We start from the raw sequence: 15410 nt of genomic DNA, 5'->3' as shown, positions 1-15410 counted from the left end.
ATACCACATTTCCCGAGTTCGAATTGTTTCTGAGTTCACTTAGTCGTATATGTGTTGGAAGGGACGGGGTATTACAACTTTAAACCTATTCTATCGTCACTAGTCGCATAGGAAATCGAGTCCATAACTATACCACAGGCAATTTATAAGCGTCATATAAATAGAACTAATACACGTAGAATATAAGGTGTTACATCCTCCCCCCCTTATGATCATTCGTCCTCGAATGATAAGTGTAGTTGATAGTTGGTTCCTGGAATTTCATTTGGAGATTTGCGAGAGTTTTCTTTGTAAGTAGGACTATCCAAAATCTATAAACTAACCAAAAAAACGTATACACAAGTCCCGCGGGACATCTCAATAGATATGGTTCATGAATAAGAATATGACAAATTAAATCCCTTTCTTGACCATGTAATCCACTGAAGACACACTAGTAGAACCCATACTAATAAGGAATTTAATACACCTAAGCACAAGACATGTAAATGACATATCAAATGAACAAATGCTAGTAGGACTTATGATCATATAAGGGGACCACATGATCTCATATCTTATGGTGATGTTTAGAATGAGGAGGGGTATTTAGGATCTCGACCATCATCTATTCCCAAGTATCTTATGTTATATTCTAGTCCTTCCACAATACTTCAATGAAGGTTACACCTTTTGTGCTTAAGTTCCGGGCCTAACAATCAAGAATAACTATAGTATCTCCCAATTTTTTTTATATGGAATGGACATAAAATCATAGGCCTAACCTATCGGGGCTCTACTTTTCCTTCTCTTTTATCTTATGACGCTTTTCAGAGATGAGTCTTATCAGAACGCATAGTTGTTAATATAAACTCTAAAGTTTTATGCCTCACATTCGGATAAAGCATTATGCTAAGTTATTTAACTATGGTTGTTATAAAACTTACATATATGCCCAACCTTTTCTGGTTAAAATCTTCACTACCTAATGATACAATGACACACATTTTCCCAAGATGTTCAAAACTCAGGTTGATAAGCACAGAGGGGCATAGTATATAGATAAATAAGTCACATTGGGTATGACACACAGGTAGACTAGCACAAAAGGGAGCGCATAATATATTGGCATTAAGCTATAGAAATATGTGGTGTACGCACGCATATGGTTCATACGGTAACGTGTGGGCGAATAAACTATAAGGAATATAGGAAGTGGACTAAATGAGCACATGATGCATGAGTACTAAAGCTATGAAATATATAATACGTAAATAAGTAGACTATACACGGAACATAACTCACAGTGAGCAAGTGCGTTATATTGTATGGATAGGTGGAACAACATGTCAATAAGTACACATATAAAATATGAGCAAGTCACATGACACATGGCCAGAAATGCTATAAGGCCTGTAATGTTTAAGCAAGTAAGCTACGATGCATGTAATATTGATGATGCATATGACATATAAACAAGTGATATGTGATTCATATAAAACCCACGAGCACTAATTTTACCATAGCATATGATCAATTAGCCGGCAGTACCCACACAATATGGAAAAGTGACATCTGGAAAGTAACCGGTGCAATAAATAACATGTAGGGAAAAGGTCCTACGAAAACATATAACAATAAACAAGGGTGCTCTGTAGCGGATAACACTTACATGCAAGCATTCTACAACATTAGGTAACCTGTGAGAAAGTAATCCACAAAGGGAAAATGACATAAAAATGGATAAGTTATAGAACATGCAGCATGTATAATTATATAACAGACCATCTTTGGAAACTACGAGATATCCTATAGAACCACTCTACCTTAACGTCAAACACATTGTCTTAAGCATTAAGTCACGGGTGGGAAAGTTCTGCTCATATTTCTTACTCACCTCAAAGCACATACAATTGATTTCCCCATGTACTCTCTTCAACCTCCTAAGAATTCTTATAGGTCTTCTTCTATTGGAACTTGGCTTTCTTCTAGGTCAATACAAATACTACAATTAAGTTAGAAAAAAAATCCTTAATAGTTCATCTTCTAGAGTAGGAGACCGAGGTCAACTTTATCTTCATTACTAGCTTGTGTGTTACATCACACTCAATATCTGATGCCTTTTAAAGGTTAAAATAGAAAATAAATAGTGAAGCTTGAACGCACCATAAAACATGAACTCTAATAACATGTAAATGCCAGTAACCTATAAAGTTATATCATGATTCATAACGTCTTAGAGTTAGCTGCTTTGGGCTCAACTAGATAGGTCCGGCCATATTAATAATAGATTTCCTCTTTTTTTATAACAAGTGAGAGTGCTTCGACTCTTTTTCCATGCAAGATAGGAAATAAGAACAATTAGCATATGATCAAAGTTTTCCTCTCCCTTAATTGGACAATGATTAATGAATTACTGTTGGCATATATTAAATGAATCCTGTAGTAGTTCAATTTAATTTGGTGGATGTCTAATGCTCTACTTCTCTTTTGTACTAATGATGTAGATGAACTAGGTCCATGTATCTTCTATCTATGTGACCATTCTATTCCCCTCTTTTTTTCTTATTGTTATAAAGACCAAATATCAAGACTGGAATCAATACTAAAATGACTTTTCTGTCTAAAAAAGATTCACAAAGTTGTTCTCGGGTGCGCCGTTATAACTCGTTAAGGTTGAAGAGTTGATACCTTATTCTTGCCTCATACACGTAGCAACCACTCTTTCGTAACCATCTATCTCACTCTTCTATAGCATCCTCATATCAACATCCTCATATTACCCCCTACTCCTATGTTTAGAGGATTTGACATGTCCCATCTCTTTCTAAATAGAAGCTCTACGTACATATATTCTGCCCGTGTCATTCAAGCTTCATTCTCACGTTCTTCCTATCTAACAAGTACCTTCTAATCAAAACTAGTAGTTTCATGTACTCCAATCCCACAATGTACAACCTAACTAAACACAACTTAGGTCTAACTAATCAATTTTCCTTTTGTTAACATTACCTTTTAGTTACATACTAATCCTCTATAGCCAAAACGTAGATTATAGTAGGAACTACCATACATATATCATTTGCAGCAATTAGCACAATTATCCCTAAGTTTTATACCCATGAAAAGAATACAAATGTTATGAATACTTATTCGGGGTGGTTGCCACATACCATATATAAAGCCAACTATTAACATATTTGGGATGATATATGCAGAGAATTTAGGCTTTCTCAGCCAATTAAATACCTCTTTAGTAACACTATTGCACTGATACATTCAGCTATCCGATTGTGTCGCTGCCTTCTACCAACTAAAAGAAACTGGTTCAACAGCATCAATTTTAAGTACATGTATAAGCTGAAAATTCTATTTATATCACAAACTAAGAATGAGTGTCCTCTAGAGGAATAGATCCTATAAATATGGAGAAAATATAGAAATCATGATTTGGTTACATCCTCGTAAGAAGATGTTTTTGGAAATGCTACAACTCATATATGTAACTAGGTAAACCCATCATTTTTTAAGCATATGGATAACCATACTATATCTTTCTCAATTGAACCAGCGTGATACAAATGGTACAAATGCAACTTTAGATGCAAATAACATAAAAGCATGTACATACCTTGTGGGATGGGATGATCAAATAAAATGATCTCAATATAGTCTGTTGACATTTTAGCTAGCAATAACCTTAACCATACTAAGCATAATATGAATAACATGATCAGGTAAAAGTGGAAATTGACTTCTTAAATTCGCTTTATCGCACGATCTGGATTATGAAGGAAGAAAACATTTCCTAAATGTCCAAGCAACCTCATAATTATAAATGTGGCGCTCAACACATTCATAAGTAAGGCTCTACTAGACACGGCTTTGTAGACTCCCTAGGACGAACTACTCTGATACCAATTTTGTCACACCCCAACCCTAGGTGAGGTGGACAAGTACCATATGAACACATGCTTTACAAGTGACCTATAATGAAGTGAATTACTATGCAAATAGATTTACTAATGAGAAGTTTCGTATACAATACATGTCGACTAGCTGAACCAATACATATGACAAGTGAAACTATGAATACAGATGATAGATTTACAATGTCTACAAAGCCTCTATTGGAATCCATGACTATACAACTAGGAAAATACGCATAGTAAATACTCAGCAAAGCCCCGAATCAATCTGAAGCTCACCAGCAACCGCTGAGTATCATGTGCTTTTATTGGGGAGATCTATTAGTTGAGTACATGTACCTGCAGCATGAAATGCAATGTCCCCATAAGGGATGTCAGTATAAAAGAATGTACTGAAAATGTAAGGTATAATACAACCATATGTAAAATGAAAGCTCAAGTGAAATCAAATACCAATAGATAAGGATTAGAGACCAACTTTGCTTATACTTGTGGAATCGTGTATGTTACATTCTTTTCTTTACTTTACTGTACATTAAAATCTTGATAAGGCATATGATACAAATGACCAGCTGATCAGTGGTAGAAGAGGGTGACCCATGCTAGGCTTTTTAACCCCTGGGATGCTGTCCTCATAATAAAATAAATTGGGATCGACCCATGCTAGGCTTCTGCCCCTGAGCTGCCACCCTTCTATACTAATTGGGATCGGCCCATGCTAGACTTCCGCCCTTAAGCTGCCACCCTTCTATACCAATTGGGATCGGCCCATGCTAGGCATTTTCCCCTGGGATGCCACCCACATTAAGATGCCACCCTTCTATACCAATTGGGATCGACCCATGCTAGGCATTTTCCCCTGGGATGCCACCCACAATTATATTGATTGCTTCACTTAGATTCTTTAATCTTTGAGATTGTTGTTTTGATGTTCATAATTCTTTAGATATTGTTCTTTTGATGATCATAACTCTTTTGAGATTGCTATTTTGGTGGTCATAATCATTGTTGAGATTTGGAACTATGGACCAGACATACAAATATGGACTTATGATAATGAAAATGATGTGGGAAGCAAATCTGACACCAACGTAATACTTAAGAGCTTCTATGACTCAGTAAGCATTTTGACTTCTCAAATTGAAGCACCTATCAAGTGAAGACATTTAACATTCAGCGAAAAGATGTGAACTCTATATTATAGCCAAATACTCACTAACTAATATCAAATAGAAGGAATACATGAACGTGGAACCAAGGGAGAATATGGACAGATTCAACTTAAGGACGAATACATAGTCCAAGTAAGTACATATAAATGTACAATAGAGCAAGTAGGAATCTTGTGAGGTAACATAATAGTCTAACACAATGGGAGTAACAACCAATAAAGAAAACATATGAACATGTGAAAAGATGACATATATGATGGAATAGACAATTGAAGCAAATGGGCAAGATATGGGCAGATTGTATATCCAACATATAAACATATGTACCATGTTTAACCTAGTATAATTTTGATTTATATAAGGGGAATACGTTCCAAGGGTACTTTGACGATGAAATAAGTCTAAACCTTGCATGCTAATACTTAGTAGAGTAAGCACGTACATTTAGTGATAAACTCATATTAGGAGTACTCACTTTGATGCTCTAGGGAGTAGGAACTGCAACTATGGATCAGTCACTACCAAGGGCACTTAGAAAGCTTACTTTGTAATACAAGTGTTGGATTCATGCCAAAGAAATAGGAAATCGAATAGCCTTACATAGCTTTCTGCACAACACTGGATATTACAATGAGTTAACCGTCTTCCTTTCAGATTATGTATCTACAATGGAGTAAATAATAAAACTAGCATTAGTAGCTGATCAACAAGTTTGGGCTACTTGATCAGACCTAAATAGTAATTGGCAGTAATTATAATTGTCCCATCAAGGGTGTTCTTCCACCCATTCTCCTCTAATTTTTTCATATAGTATACAACCTTCTTATAAGGTCCTCTGAAACTCCTCGATTTTCAATGTTCTATCCTCTAACCAGTTCGTATGAGTTCTCTGCACATATCCAGTCACACCCCTTTATTTTACGATACATAAAACAGTCCCTATGCATCATAATGTGGAAGTAGTAATATGAATCACGGCTTCCCACCAACATCTCATTAGTTCCCACTAACATTACATTTAAGATGCTCAAAACGAGCTCACAATCAAAATTGAAGGGGACTTCACACCATGGTTGTCCCAACAAACACATCCTTCCTGAACATTTACCAAGCTCACACCATACAGAGGCAACACTCCTAAGTTTATTAACACATACAACCCTTCACAAACAATGCAAGAATAAGAGATGGATGAAAAGTTCCATTGCTTACCTTGCGGGACAGAAACCTCACCTTCTAAGACTTGGATTCTTCAAGGTTTAGGTTGTCCTCTCCAGCTTGATGTTAAATCAGATTATAACTTGAATTCCTTAATATGGGAGATGTTTTACCAACTTGTCCTTTAACAACACATGTTTCCTTCAGATTTTGATGGTGAAGTTGTAGACCAGAACTCTTGGAGCTTCTATAGCTTTCCTTGAGAGTAATTTTCTGGAGAATAAGTGATGAAGGAGATTTGATGAGCTTGAGTGCTTTACAAGTACCTTCTGGACGTTTTCACTTAGTAAATTTGAGAAATAATATGGTCCTTTACTTTAAGCAAGCAGGTGCATCACCTCCTCAAGTTCTGCCACAAGTTTTTAAGTAGGTGCATGACCTACTTGCTCTTTTTCACTTAAATGCTGTCCACTTATTCTAAGTAGTTGCATCACCAACTTGCTCCTTTTAGCTTAAAATTTAGTCCTCTAATTCTAAGTAGGTGCATCACCTACTTGCCCCTTTTAACTTAAAATTCAGTCCACTAATTCTAAGTAGGTGCATCACCTACTTGCCCCTTTTAACTTAAAATTCAGTCCACTAATTCTAAGTAGGTGCATCACCTACTTGCCCCTTTTAACTTAAAATTCAGTCCACTAATTCTAAGTAGGTGCATCACCTACTTGCCCCTTTTAATTAAAATTCAGTCCACTAATTCTAAGTAGGTGCATCACCTACTTGTCACCTACTATCATAGTTTAGTCAAGCAAGCACCTCACTTATTTTTACACCATTTTCCCAATCTTAGTTTCTTTACAAGACCGTAGCACTAATACGCACTTGACCACTTTGACTATTACATCGAATACCATATTTCCCGAGTTCGAATTGTTTTTGAGTTCACTTAGTCGTATATGTGTTGGAAGGCATGGGGTATTAAAATATTAAACCTATTCTATCTTCACTAGTCGCATAGAAAACCGAGTCCATCATTATACCACAGGCAATTTATAAGCGTCATATAAATAGAACTAGTACACGTAGAATATGGGGTGTTACAATAAATTACACATAACAAAAACCCGAAAAAGTTACCTTGTTTGAAGAGGCCAAAGATTGCTATTATTTTATGGATTACTATGTAATACCCCAAAAACTAGTAGGTGAAACTAGAGCCTCACGTAAGAGTTCTAGGGCTTTACGTGGGAGTTATTGTCATTCCCCGAGCTAACCCCGAGACGCGGACACGGGACCTAGGACCACAAGTGATCCCAAGCTAACCCTGATGGAATGATCATGAGCATACTAAAGATAAAAAACTGATGCGGAAGCTAAATCGTAAATAAAATGAAAAGATGGGGAATACCCATATACGATAACTAAGATAAATGAAAACTGATAAGTTTAATACAAAGAAGATATTAACTCAATACTAAGTTGAATCTAACTATGTCTGAAATAAGCCTTTAAACTGACTAGAAGTGCTGGGACATGCCCCAGCTAAGTCTAGAAAATCTGAACCTAAAAGACTGAAAACTGAAAGATGACATAACTATTATCCTCGAAGAATGAGGACTCACCACTGATGCTGCTGAACTGGAGATCGGGAACCACCGATCTAAGCGTGATCTGGATGCTGGGAACCTGAACCTACATCACGAGAAGATGTAGCGCACGTATGCGTTAGTACTTGAAAGGTACTGAGCATGCAGGGTAGAGTAAAGCTGAAATAGCATATACATTAAAAAAGACATAAAGCAATGATATAATCTGAACATGATATAGACACTGAATGCTGAACTAACTGAATGCAATGACCAATTTATAACATGCTGAGACTGAATACTGACTGTACTGAAATATGGTCAATGCAATAGAGTCTGACTGAACTGTGGGAGCTACTAATAACCGACAATAAAACAACATGAGCTAAATATAGAGTCCGATGTAGATGCCCCATCGAGAGGACCCAATATACCCTGCTAGAGGTATAGAGGCATGCTGGCGTGATCACTAAACTGATGTTGCCCACAGAGGGGACTTACACCTACGTGGCTCGTAGTTCTGGGACTATATGGGTACGCTGAAACCCTAGTCTAACTTGGTATTATGCTACTCCCAATAGATTAAGTGGTCAACACATTAGGACTGAGTTTCTGTAAATACTGGATAGCTCGAAACTGAACATGCAAACTTAGAATGCAACAATTAATCTTATAATGATGCATTCATAAACTGAGGCATGTATAACTGAATATATTATGACTGAAATACTTAATAACTCAAAATACTGACATGTAAATACTCATACTTGAAAACTCTTCTTTTATTTTAAACAATTCAACATCATATTATACTATGATCATTGATGACTTGGGAAGTCATACTGCATAAATATTGATGGTATATCTAGATACCATACTATTCATACATTGATGACCTACTCAATTGTCATACTAATCATGTTTTAGAAGCTCTTTCTCAAAACTCATCTTAACTTACTCAAAAACTAGTTTAAAACTCTAGTGTTATCTTAAAGAAAAGCTTCTCAAGATTTATAACTTAAAATAGGGTTTAGGCTGAAATATATTGATAATGTGGCGTTCAAAACTGGAGCATGTATATCTGAATAACTGAAATATCTGACCTGGCATGTGTAATTCAAGAACTAAAGAAATAGCAGCTAGGGTTCTGAAATTCATGCGTGAAATGATGTAATAACATGATAATCTAATTTGGAACATTTTAAATAACTAATTCATGATGATCTGTTGAAATTCTAAAATCCCTAAGTCTGTTCATAAGCATGGAATCAAGAATCTCACTGAATTCTAGGGACCTAATGGGTGAAAGGAACCCACTAGGGAAATCCCACATACCTGGTAACGAATTCCACGGAGAAATCTTTCGATTTAGCGGCTGAAACTGAAGGAAACTTGATGCGTTCTTGAACTAGGGTTCTTGACCTCTTTTCTCCTCTTAGCGTTCTAATTCTTCTAAGTTTGATTAATGATTTGACTTAGATAAGTTCTAGTTATGTTTCTAGGCTTAAACTGATTAAAACCTCATAATTTAGGGTCTAAACGATGTATTTTAGGGGTTAAACGAAATAGGAAACGACCAAAAGACCCCTGACTTAACTGATGTCGGAGTGACTGACGGACGGGGACTGAAAGGGCCGTCATTCAATCGACGGTCCGTCGATTGGAACCGTCGGTCGAGTCTGCCCGACATTGCTTCACTAAAACTGGAATAACTTTTTACTCGGAGGTCGAAATTTACCAAACTCGGTGGCGTTGGAAAGAGGATTCAATTATATATCATACCATAGGTCATGGGACACACAATTCCTTTTGTGCTAAAAGTTATGACCATATGAAGTTGACCCATTAATAATTTTCAGCTAACTGGCTGTTGACCCTAACTTACGGTCAGACCTACGGACCGTGGATCGAACGACAGTCCGTGTTGGTCAACTGTAAATCGGGACTGAAGCTGGGCTTTAGGGCCATCGATCCATGGACATGAACTACGGTCCGTGACCAGACCTACGGACCGTAGGTCCGGCCGTGGGTCGACACCTCGCCAAATTTCTGGCTGAGTTCTGGGGGAGGTTGCTGACACGAACCACGGACCTGCAGGACGGACCGTGGGTCCTCCTACGGTCCGTGGATGGTGCCCGTGAGTGCCACCTGCAATACCAGATATCTGCAATATGGTCTATTTTTTAATACGGGGTGTTACATTATCTCCTCCTTGGGACCATTCGTCCATGAATGAAGACTAAACTAGCTTAAATGGAGGGAGAGGGCTGCAATCCCTACCACTAAACACTGAGAACTGAATTTCTGACTGAACTGAGTTCCAAGAACATGCTAATAAACTGAAAATGCAAGTACAAACTGAAGGAACGTGATTCTAAGATTGAATTTATGCATGAATGACTATAAAACTGATGAGGAACTATTACCTCCAGCTGGAATGGAATCGGAAGGAAAGAGGTGAGGATACTTGGACTTCATTGCTGCTTCTGCTTCCCAAGTAGCTCCCTCTATAGACTGACTTCTCCACAAAACGTTGACTGAAGCGACTTCTTTGTTTCTCAACCTTCTAACTTAACGATCGAGAATCTCAACTGGTACATCCTCATAAGAAAGGCTATCTTTTACAGCCACAGTCTCTAAAAGCACTACGGATGCTGGATCACCCACACATTTCTTCAAAAGAGAAATGTGAAAGACTGGATGCACTGCTGCTAAATCTGCTGGCAACCCTAACTCATAAGCCACTTTACCAATCCTTTTTCAATATCCGGTAAGGGCCTACATATCTGGGACTGAGCTTCCCTTTATTGCCAAATCTCATCACCCCCTTCATAGGGGACACTTTCAGGAAAACCCAATCATCAACTTGGAACTCTAGTTCCCTTCTTCTCACATCTGCATAAAACTTCTGGTGACTTTGAGCAGTCTTAAGTCTATCTCTAATGAGTTACACTTTCTCCATAGAATCAAGGACCGAATCTGGTCCTATCAAGGCTGCCTCACCTACTTCAAACCAACCAACTGGAGATCTACACCTACTCCCATACAATGCCTCATAAGGGGCCATCTAAATGTTTGAATGGTAATTATTGTTGTAGGCGAACTCAATAAGAGAAAGGTGATCATCCCAACTTCCCTTGAAGTAGATCACACAAGCTCTCAACATGTCCTCTAGGATCTGAATGGTACGATCTGCCTTACCATCTGTCTGAGGATGAAATACTGTGTTAAGATTAACCTGAGTACCAAGACCTTTCTGAATAACTTCCAGGAATGAGAGGTACACTGAGGACCTCTATTTGAGATGATAGACAAAGGAACCCTATGCAAACTCACAATCTCATTAATTTAAAGCTTAGCGTAATCCTCCGTCGAATTTGTAGTCTTGACCGCCAAAAAGCGAGAAGACTTAGTAACCCTATCAACAATCACCCAAATTGAGTCATGTTGTCTGCGAGTACGAGGTAAACCTGTGATGAAGTCCATGTTGATAACGTCCCACTTCCAAGTAGGAATGTCAATCTCTTGAGTCATACCTCCTGGTTTCTGATGTTCTACCTTGACTTGCTGGCGATTTGGGCACTTAGCCACAAAATCTACTATATATCTTTTCATACCATTCCACCAATAGACTTTCCGAAGATTGCGGTACATCTTAGTAGCGCCTGGACGGATAGAATATCTGGAATTATGGGCCTCTGCAAGAATATGTTGTCTCAACTCGCCCACATTAGGAACACATAATCGACCCTGGTAGCGAAGCACACCATCTCCCCCTTGGGAGATAAACCTCAACTCTCTGTTGATGGACTGCACCCTTGAGTTCAAGTAATATCGGATAGCTGTCTTGCTTTTCCTTAACTTTCACTACCAAAGATTATTCTAATCTATTCTGGACTATCCCACCACCATCTGATGTGTTAGTAAAACTAACTACTAAGAAAGCAAGACGATGAACATATTTTTCTACTTCCTTCTTTTTTCCTCAATATGTGCTACACCACCCTCTAGATTCACCTCTTTCTGGCCTTAAGGTAAGAGATAATCAACATATAGGTACTGAGCTACTACCCTTCTATTCTAAGACTGGCTCGTTTGGAAATTAGAACTTAACAACCCGAATTCTACAATCGACTGAGGCATGACAACTGAGAACCAATCCATGCCTAGAATGGCATCGAAGTCTACCATTTCTAACTCTACAATATCTGCTGAGGTGACTTTCTGAGAGACTATGACAGGGCAATTTCTGTATACCCGTCTAGCAATAACTAGGTCACCAACTGGGGTAGAGACAAATGTAAGAGTAGCCCTTGGATCTAACACTACAAAATATCTAAAAAGGACTCGAAACGTACTAGTGATCACATCAAAAGAATCTTCCAGGTCCTGGGGAGCCTGAAGAGCATAGAGCCTATTTTGGTGTTGTCCTCCACCTGTACCAGAAGAGTTACCCTACTGAGTTGGGTAACCTTTCGATACTGTTGGAGCTGTAGGCTGAGCCCTAGTATTGTTGCCTTCTTGCCCCTTCCTAGCGAAAGGGCAATTCTTCACCCTATGACCAGACTGGCCACACCCAAAACATACTTCCTTGCCTGCAAGACACTCGCCTGGATGGTTCTTACCACACTTTGGACAAGTTGGGTAGGTCCTATTTCCTGAAACACTTCCCTGAGACTTAGAGCCTCGTGCCCTACTATTTTGATCTTGTCGAAACTGTGAGTGATTTCCACCACCCGATTTCTGCTGAGAGTACTCATAGTTCCCTGTTTTAGCTTTCTTGGTTACCTTAGCAATTTCCCTAAGCTTATCTCCCTCAACCTGCTGATTGTTCTGAATATTCATACTTTGAGCGAAAGGTTGAATAGTGTTTTGAAACTCTGCATTGGAAACTACCTGATCTGGGACTAGAGGAAATGTGTTAGCATTCCTGGCATTCGCATTCCTAGTGTTAGCTCTACGGGGAGGCATGATCGCTGAAATGTAAAATGTCGAGTTATCATAGAATTAGATCATACCTTACGCATGATAAGAATATCAAGAAAGTGACGTTTTCCTAAAACACTTCGTAGCCTCCCTCTCATTAGATGTGGTGCACCTCACACCCATGAAAAGGACTCTACTTAGTGCGGTTTTCAGACATCCTAGGACAGTTAAACCTAATGCTCTGATACCAAGTTTGTCACGCCTTGAGATACCCCCGAGACGTGGACACGGGACCTAGGACCACAAGTATAATACGGAAGCTAAATCGTAAATAAAATGAAAAGATGGGGAATACCCATATACTATAACAGAGATAAATGAAAACTGATGAGTTTAATACAAAGAAGATATTAACTCAATACTAAGCTGAATCTAACTATGTCTAAAATAAGCCTCTAAACTGACTAGAAGTGCTGGGACATGCCCCAGCTAAGTCTAGAAAATCTGAACCTAGAAGACTGAAAACTAAAAGATGACATGACTATTGTCCTCGAAGAATGAGGACTCACCACTGATGCTGCTGAACTGGAGATCAGAAACCGATCTAAGCGTGATCTGGATGCTGGGAACCTGAACCTACATCACGGAAGATGTAGCGCACGTATGCGTCAGTACTTGAAATATATTGAGCATGCAGGGTAGAGTAAAGCTGAAATAACATATAACTAAACAAAGCCATAAAGCAATGATATAATCTAAACATGGTATAGATACTGAATGTTGAGCTAACTGAATGCAATGACCAAATTTATAACATGCTGAGACTGAATACTGACTGTACTGAAATATGGTCAATGCAATAGAGTCTGACTGAACTGGAAGATGTAGCGCACGTATGCGTCAGTACTTGAAATATATTGAGCATGCAGGGTAGAGTAAAGCTGAAATAACATATAACTAAACAAAGCCATAAAGCAATGATATAATCTAAACATGGTATAGATACTGAATGTTGAGCTAACTGAATGCAATGACCAATGCTGAGAATGAATACTGAATATACCGATACATGGTCAATGCAATAGAATCTAACTGAACTGTGGGAGCTACTAATAACCAACATAAAACCACATGAGCTAAATGTGGAGTCCGATATATACGCCCCATCGAGAGGACCCAATATACCCTGCCAGAGGTATAGAGGCATACTGGCGTGATCACTAAACTGATGTTGCCCACAGAGGGGACTTACACCTACGTGGCTCGTAGTTCTGGGACTATAAGGGTACGCTGAAACCCTAGTTCAAAATACTGACATGTAGATACTCATACTTGAAAATTTTTGTTTTTAAAACAATTCAACATCATATTATACTATGATCATTGATGACTTGGGAAGTCATACTGCATAAACATTGATGGTATATCTAGATACCATACTATTCATACATTGATGACTTACTCAATTGTCATACTAATCATAATTTAGAAGCTCTTTCTCAAAACTCATCTTAACTTTCTCAAAAACTAGTTTAAAACTCAAGTGTTGTCTTAAAGAAAAGCTTCCCAAGATTTATAACTTAAAATAGGGTTTATGCTGAAATATACTGATAATGTGGTGTTCAAAACTGGAGCATGTATGTCTGAATAACTGAAATATCTTACCTAGCATGTGTAATTCAAGAACTAAAGAAATACATAGCTAGGGTTCTGAAATTCATGCGAGAAATGATGTAATAACATGATAATCTGATTTGGAACATTTAAATAACTAATTCATATTGATCTGTTGAAATTCTAGAAACCCTAGGTCTGTTCATAAGCATGGAATCAAGAATCTGACTGAATTCTAGGGACCTAATGGGTGAAAGCAACCCACTAGTGAAATCCCACATACCTGGTGACGAATTCCACGGAGAAATCTTTTGATTTCGGGGCTGAAACTGAAGGAAACTTGCTGCGTTCTTGAACTAGGGTTCTTGACCTCTTTTCTCCTCTTAGCGTTCTAATTCTTCTAAGTTTGATTAATGATTTGACTTGGATAAGTTCTAGTTATGTTTCTAGGCTTAAACTGATTAAAACCTCATGATTTAGGGTCTAAACGATGTATCTCAGGGGTTAAACAAAATAGGAAAAGACCAAAAGACCCCTGACTTAACTGCTGTCGGAGTAACTGACAGACGGGACTGACGGGCCGTCATTCAATCGACGGTCCGTCGATTGGAACCGTCGGTGGAGTCTGCCCGACAGGGCTTCACTAAAATGGGCATAACTTTTTACTCGGAGGTCGAAATTTAGCAAACTCGGTGGCATTGGAAAGAGGATTCAACTATCTATCATACCATAGGTTATGGGACACACAATTCCTTTTCTGATAAAATTTATGACCATATGAAGTTGACCCATCAATAATTTTCAGCTAATTATCTATTGACCCTAACTTACGGTCAGACCTATGGACCGTGGATCGAACGACGGTCCATGCTGGTCAACCGTCAATCGGGACTGAAGCTGGGCTTTAGGGCCATCGATCCACGAACACGAACCACGGTCTGTGACTTGACCTACGGACCGTAGGTCCGGCCGTGGGTCGACACTTGGCCGAATTTCTGGCTGAGTTCTGGGGGAGGTTGCTGACACGAACCACGGACCTGCAGGACGAA

The 15410-nt window shown here is 38.5% G+C and overlaps 1 protein-coding gene across 1 annotated transcript in view; it reads right to left on the bottom strand.

The window, feature by feature from the left end:
* LOC107058802 (feruloyl CoA ortho-hydroxylase 1-like) overlaps window positions 1-12792 on the bottom strand; it is a 20461-nt gene extending 7669 nt beyond the window's left edge. The window contains exon 1 of the mRNA XM_015304968.1: window positions 12610-12792. Within this exon, the coding sequence (XP_015160454.1) occupies window positions 12610-12792 (183 nt within the window). The remainder of the gene's footprint in view (window positions 1-12609) is intronic.
* Between the last annotated feature and the right edge of the window lie 2618 nt (window positions 12793-15410).

This window comes from Solanum tuberosum, unplaced genomic scaffold (genome assembly GCF_000226075.1).
Source record: "Solanum tuberosum cultivar DM 1-3 516 R44 unplaced genomic scaffold, SolTub_3.0 scf00654, whole genome shotgun sequence".
Lineage (NCBI taxonomy): Eukaryota > Viridiplantae > Streptophyta > Magnoliopsida > Solanales > Solanaceae > Solanum > Solanum tuberosum.
Note: the sequence above shows the minus strand (reverse complement) of the source record. Positions and strands in the feature narration are given on the sequence as shown.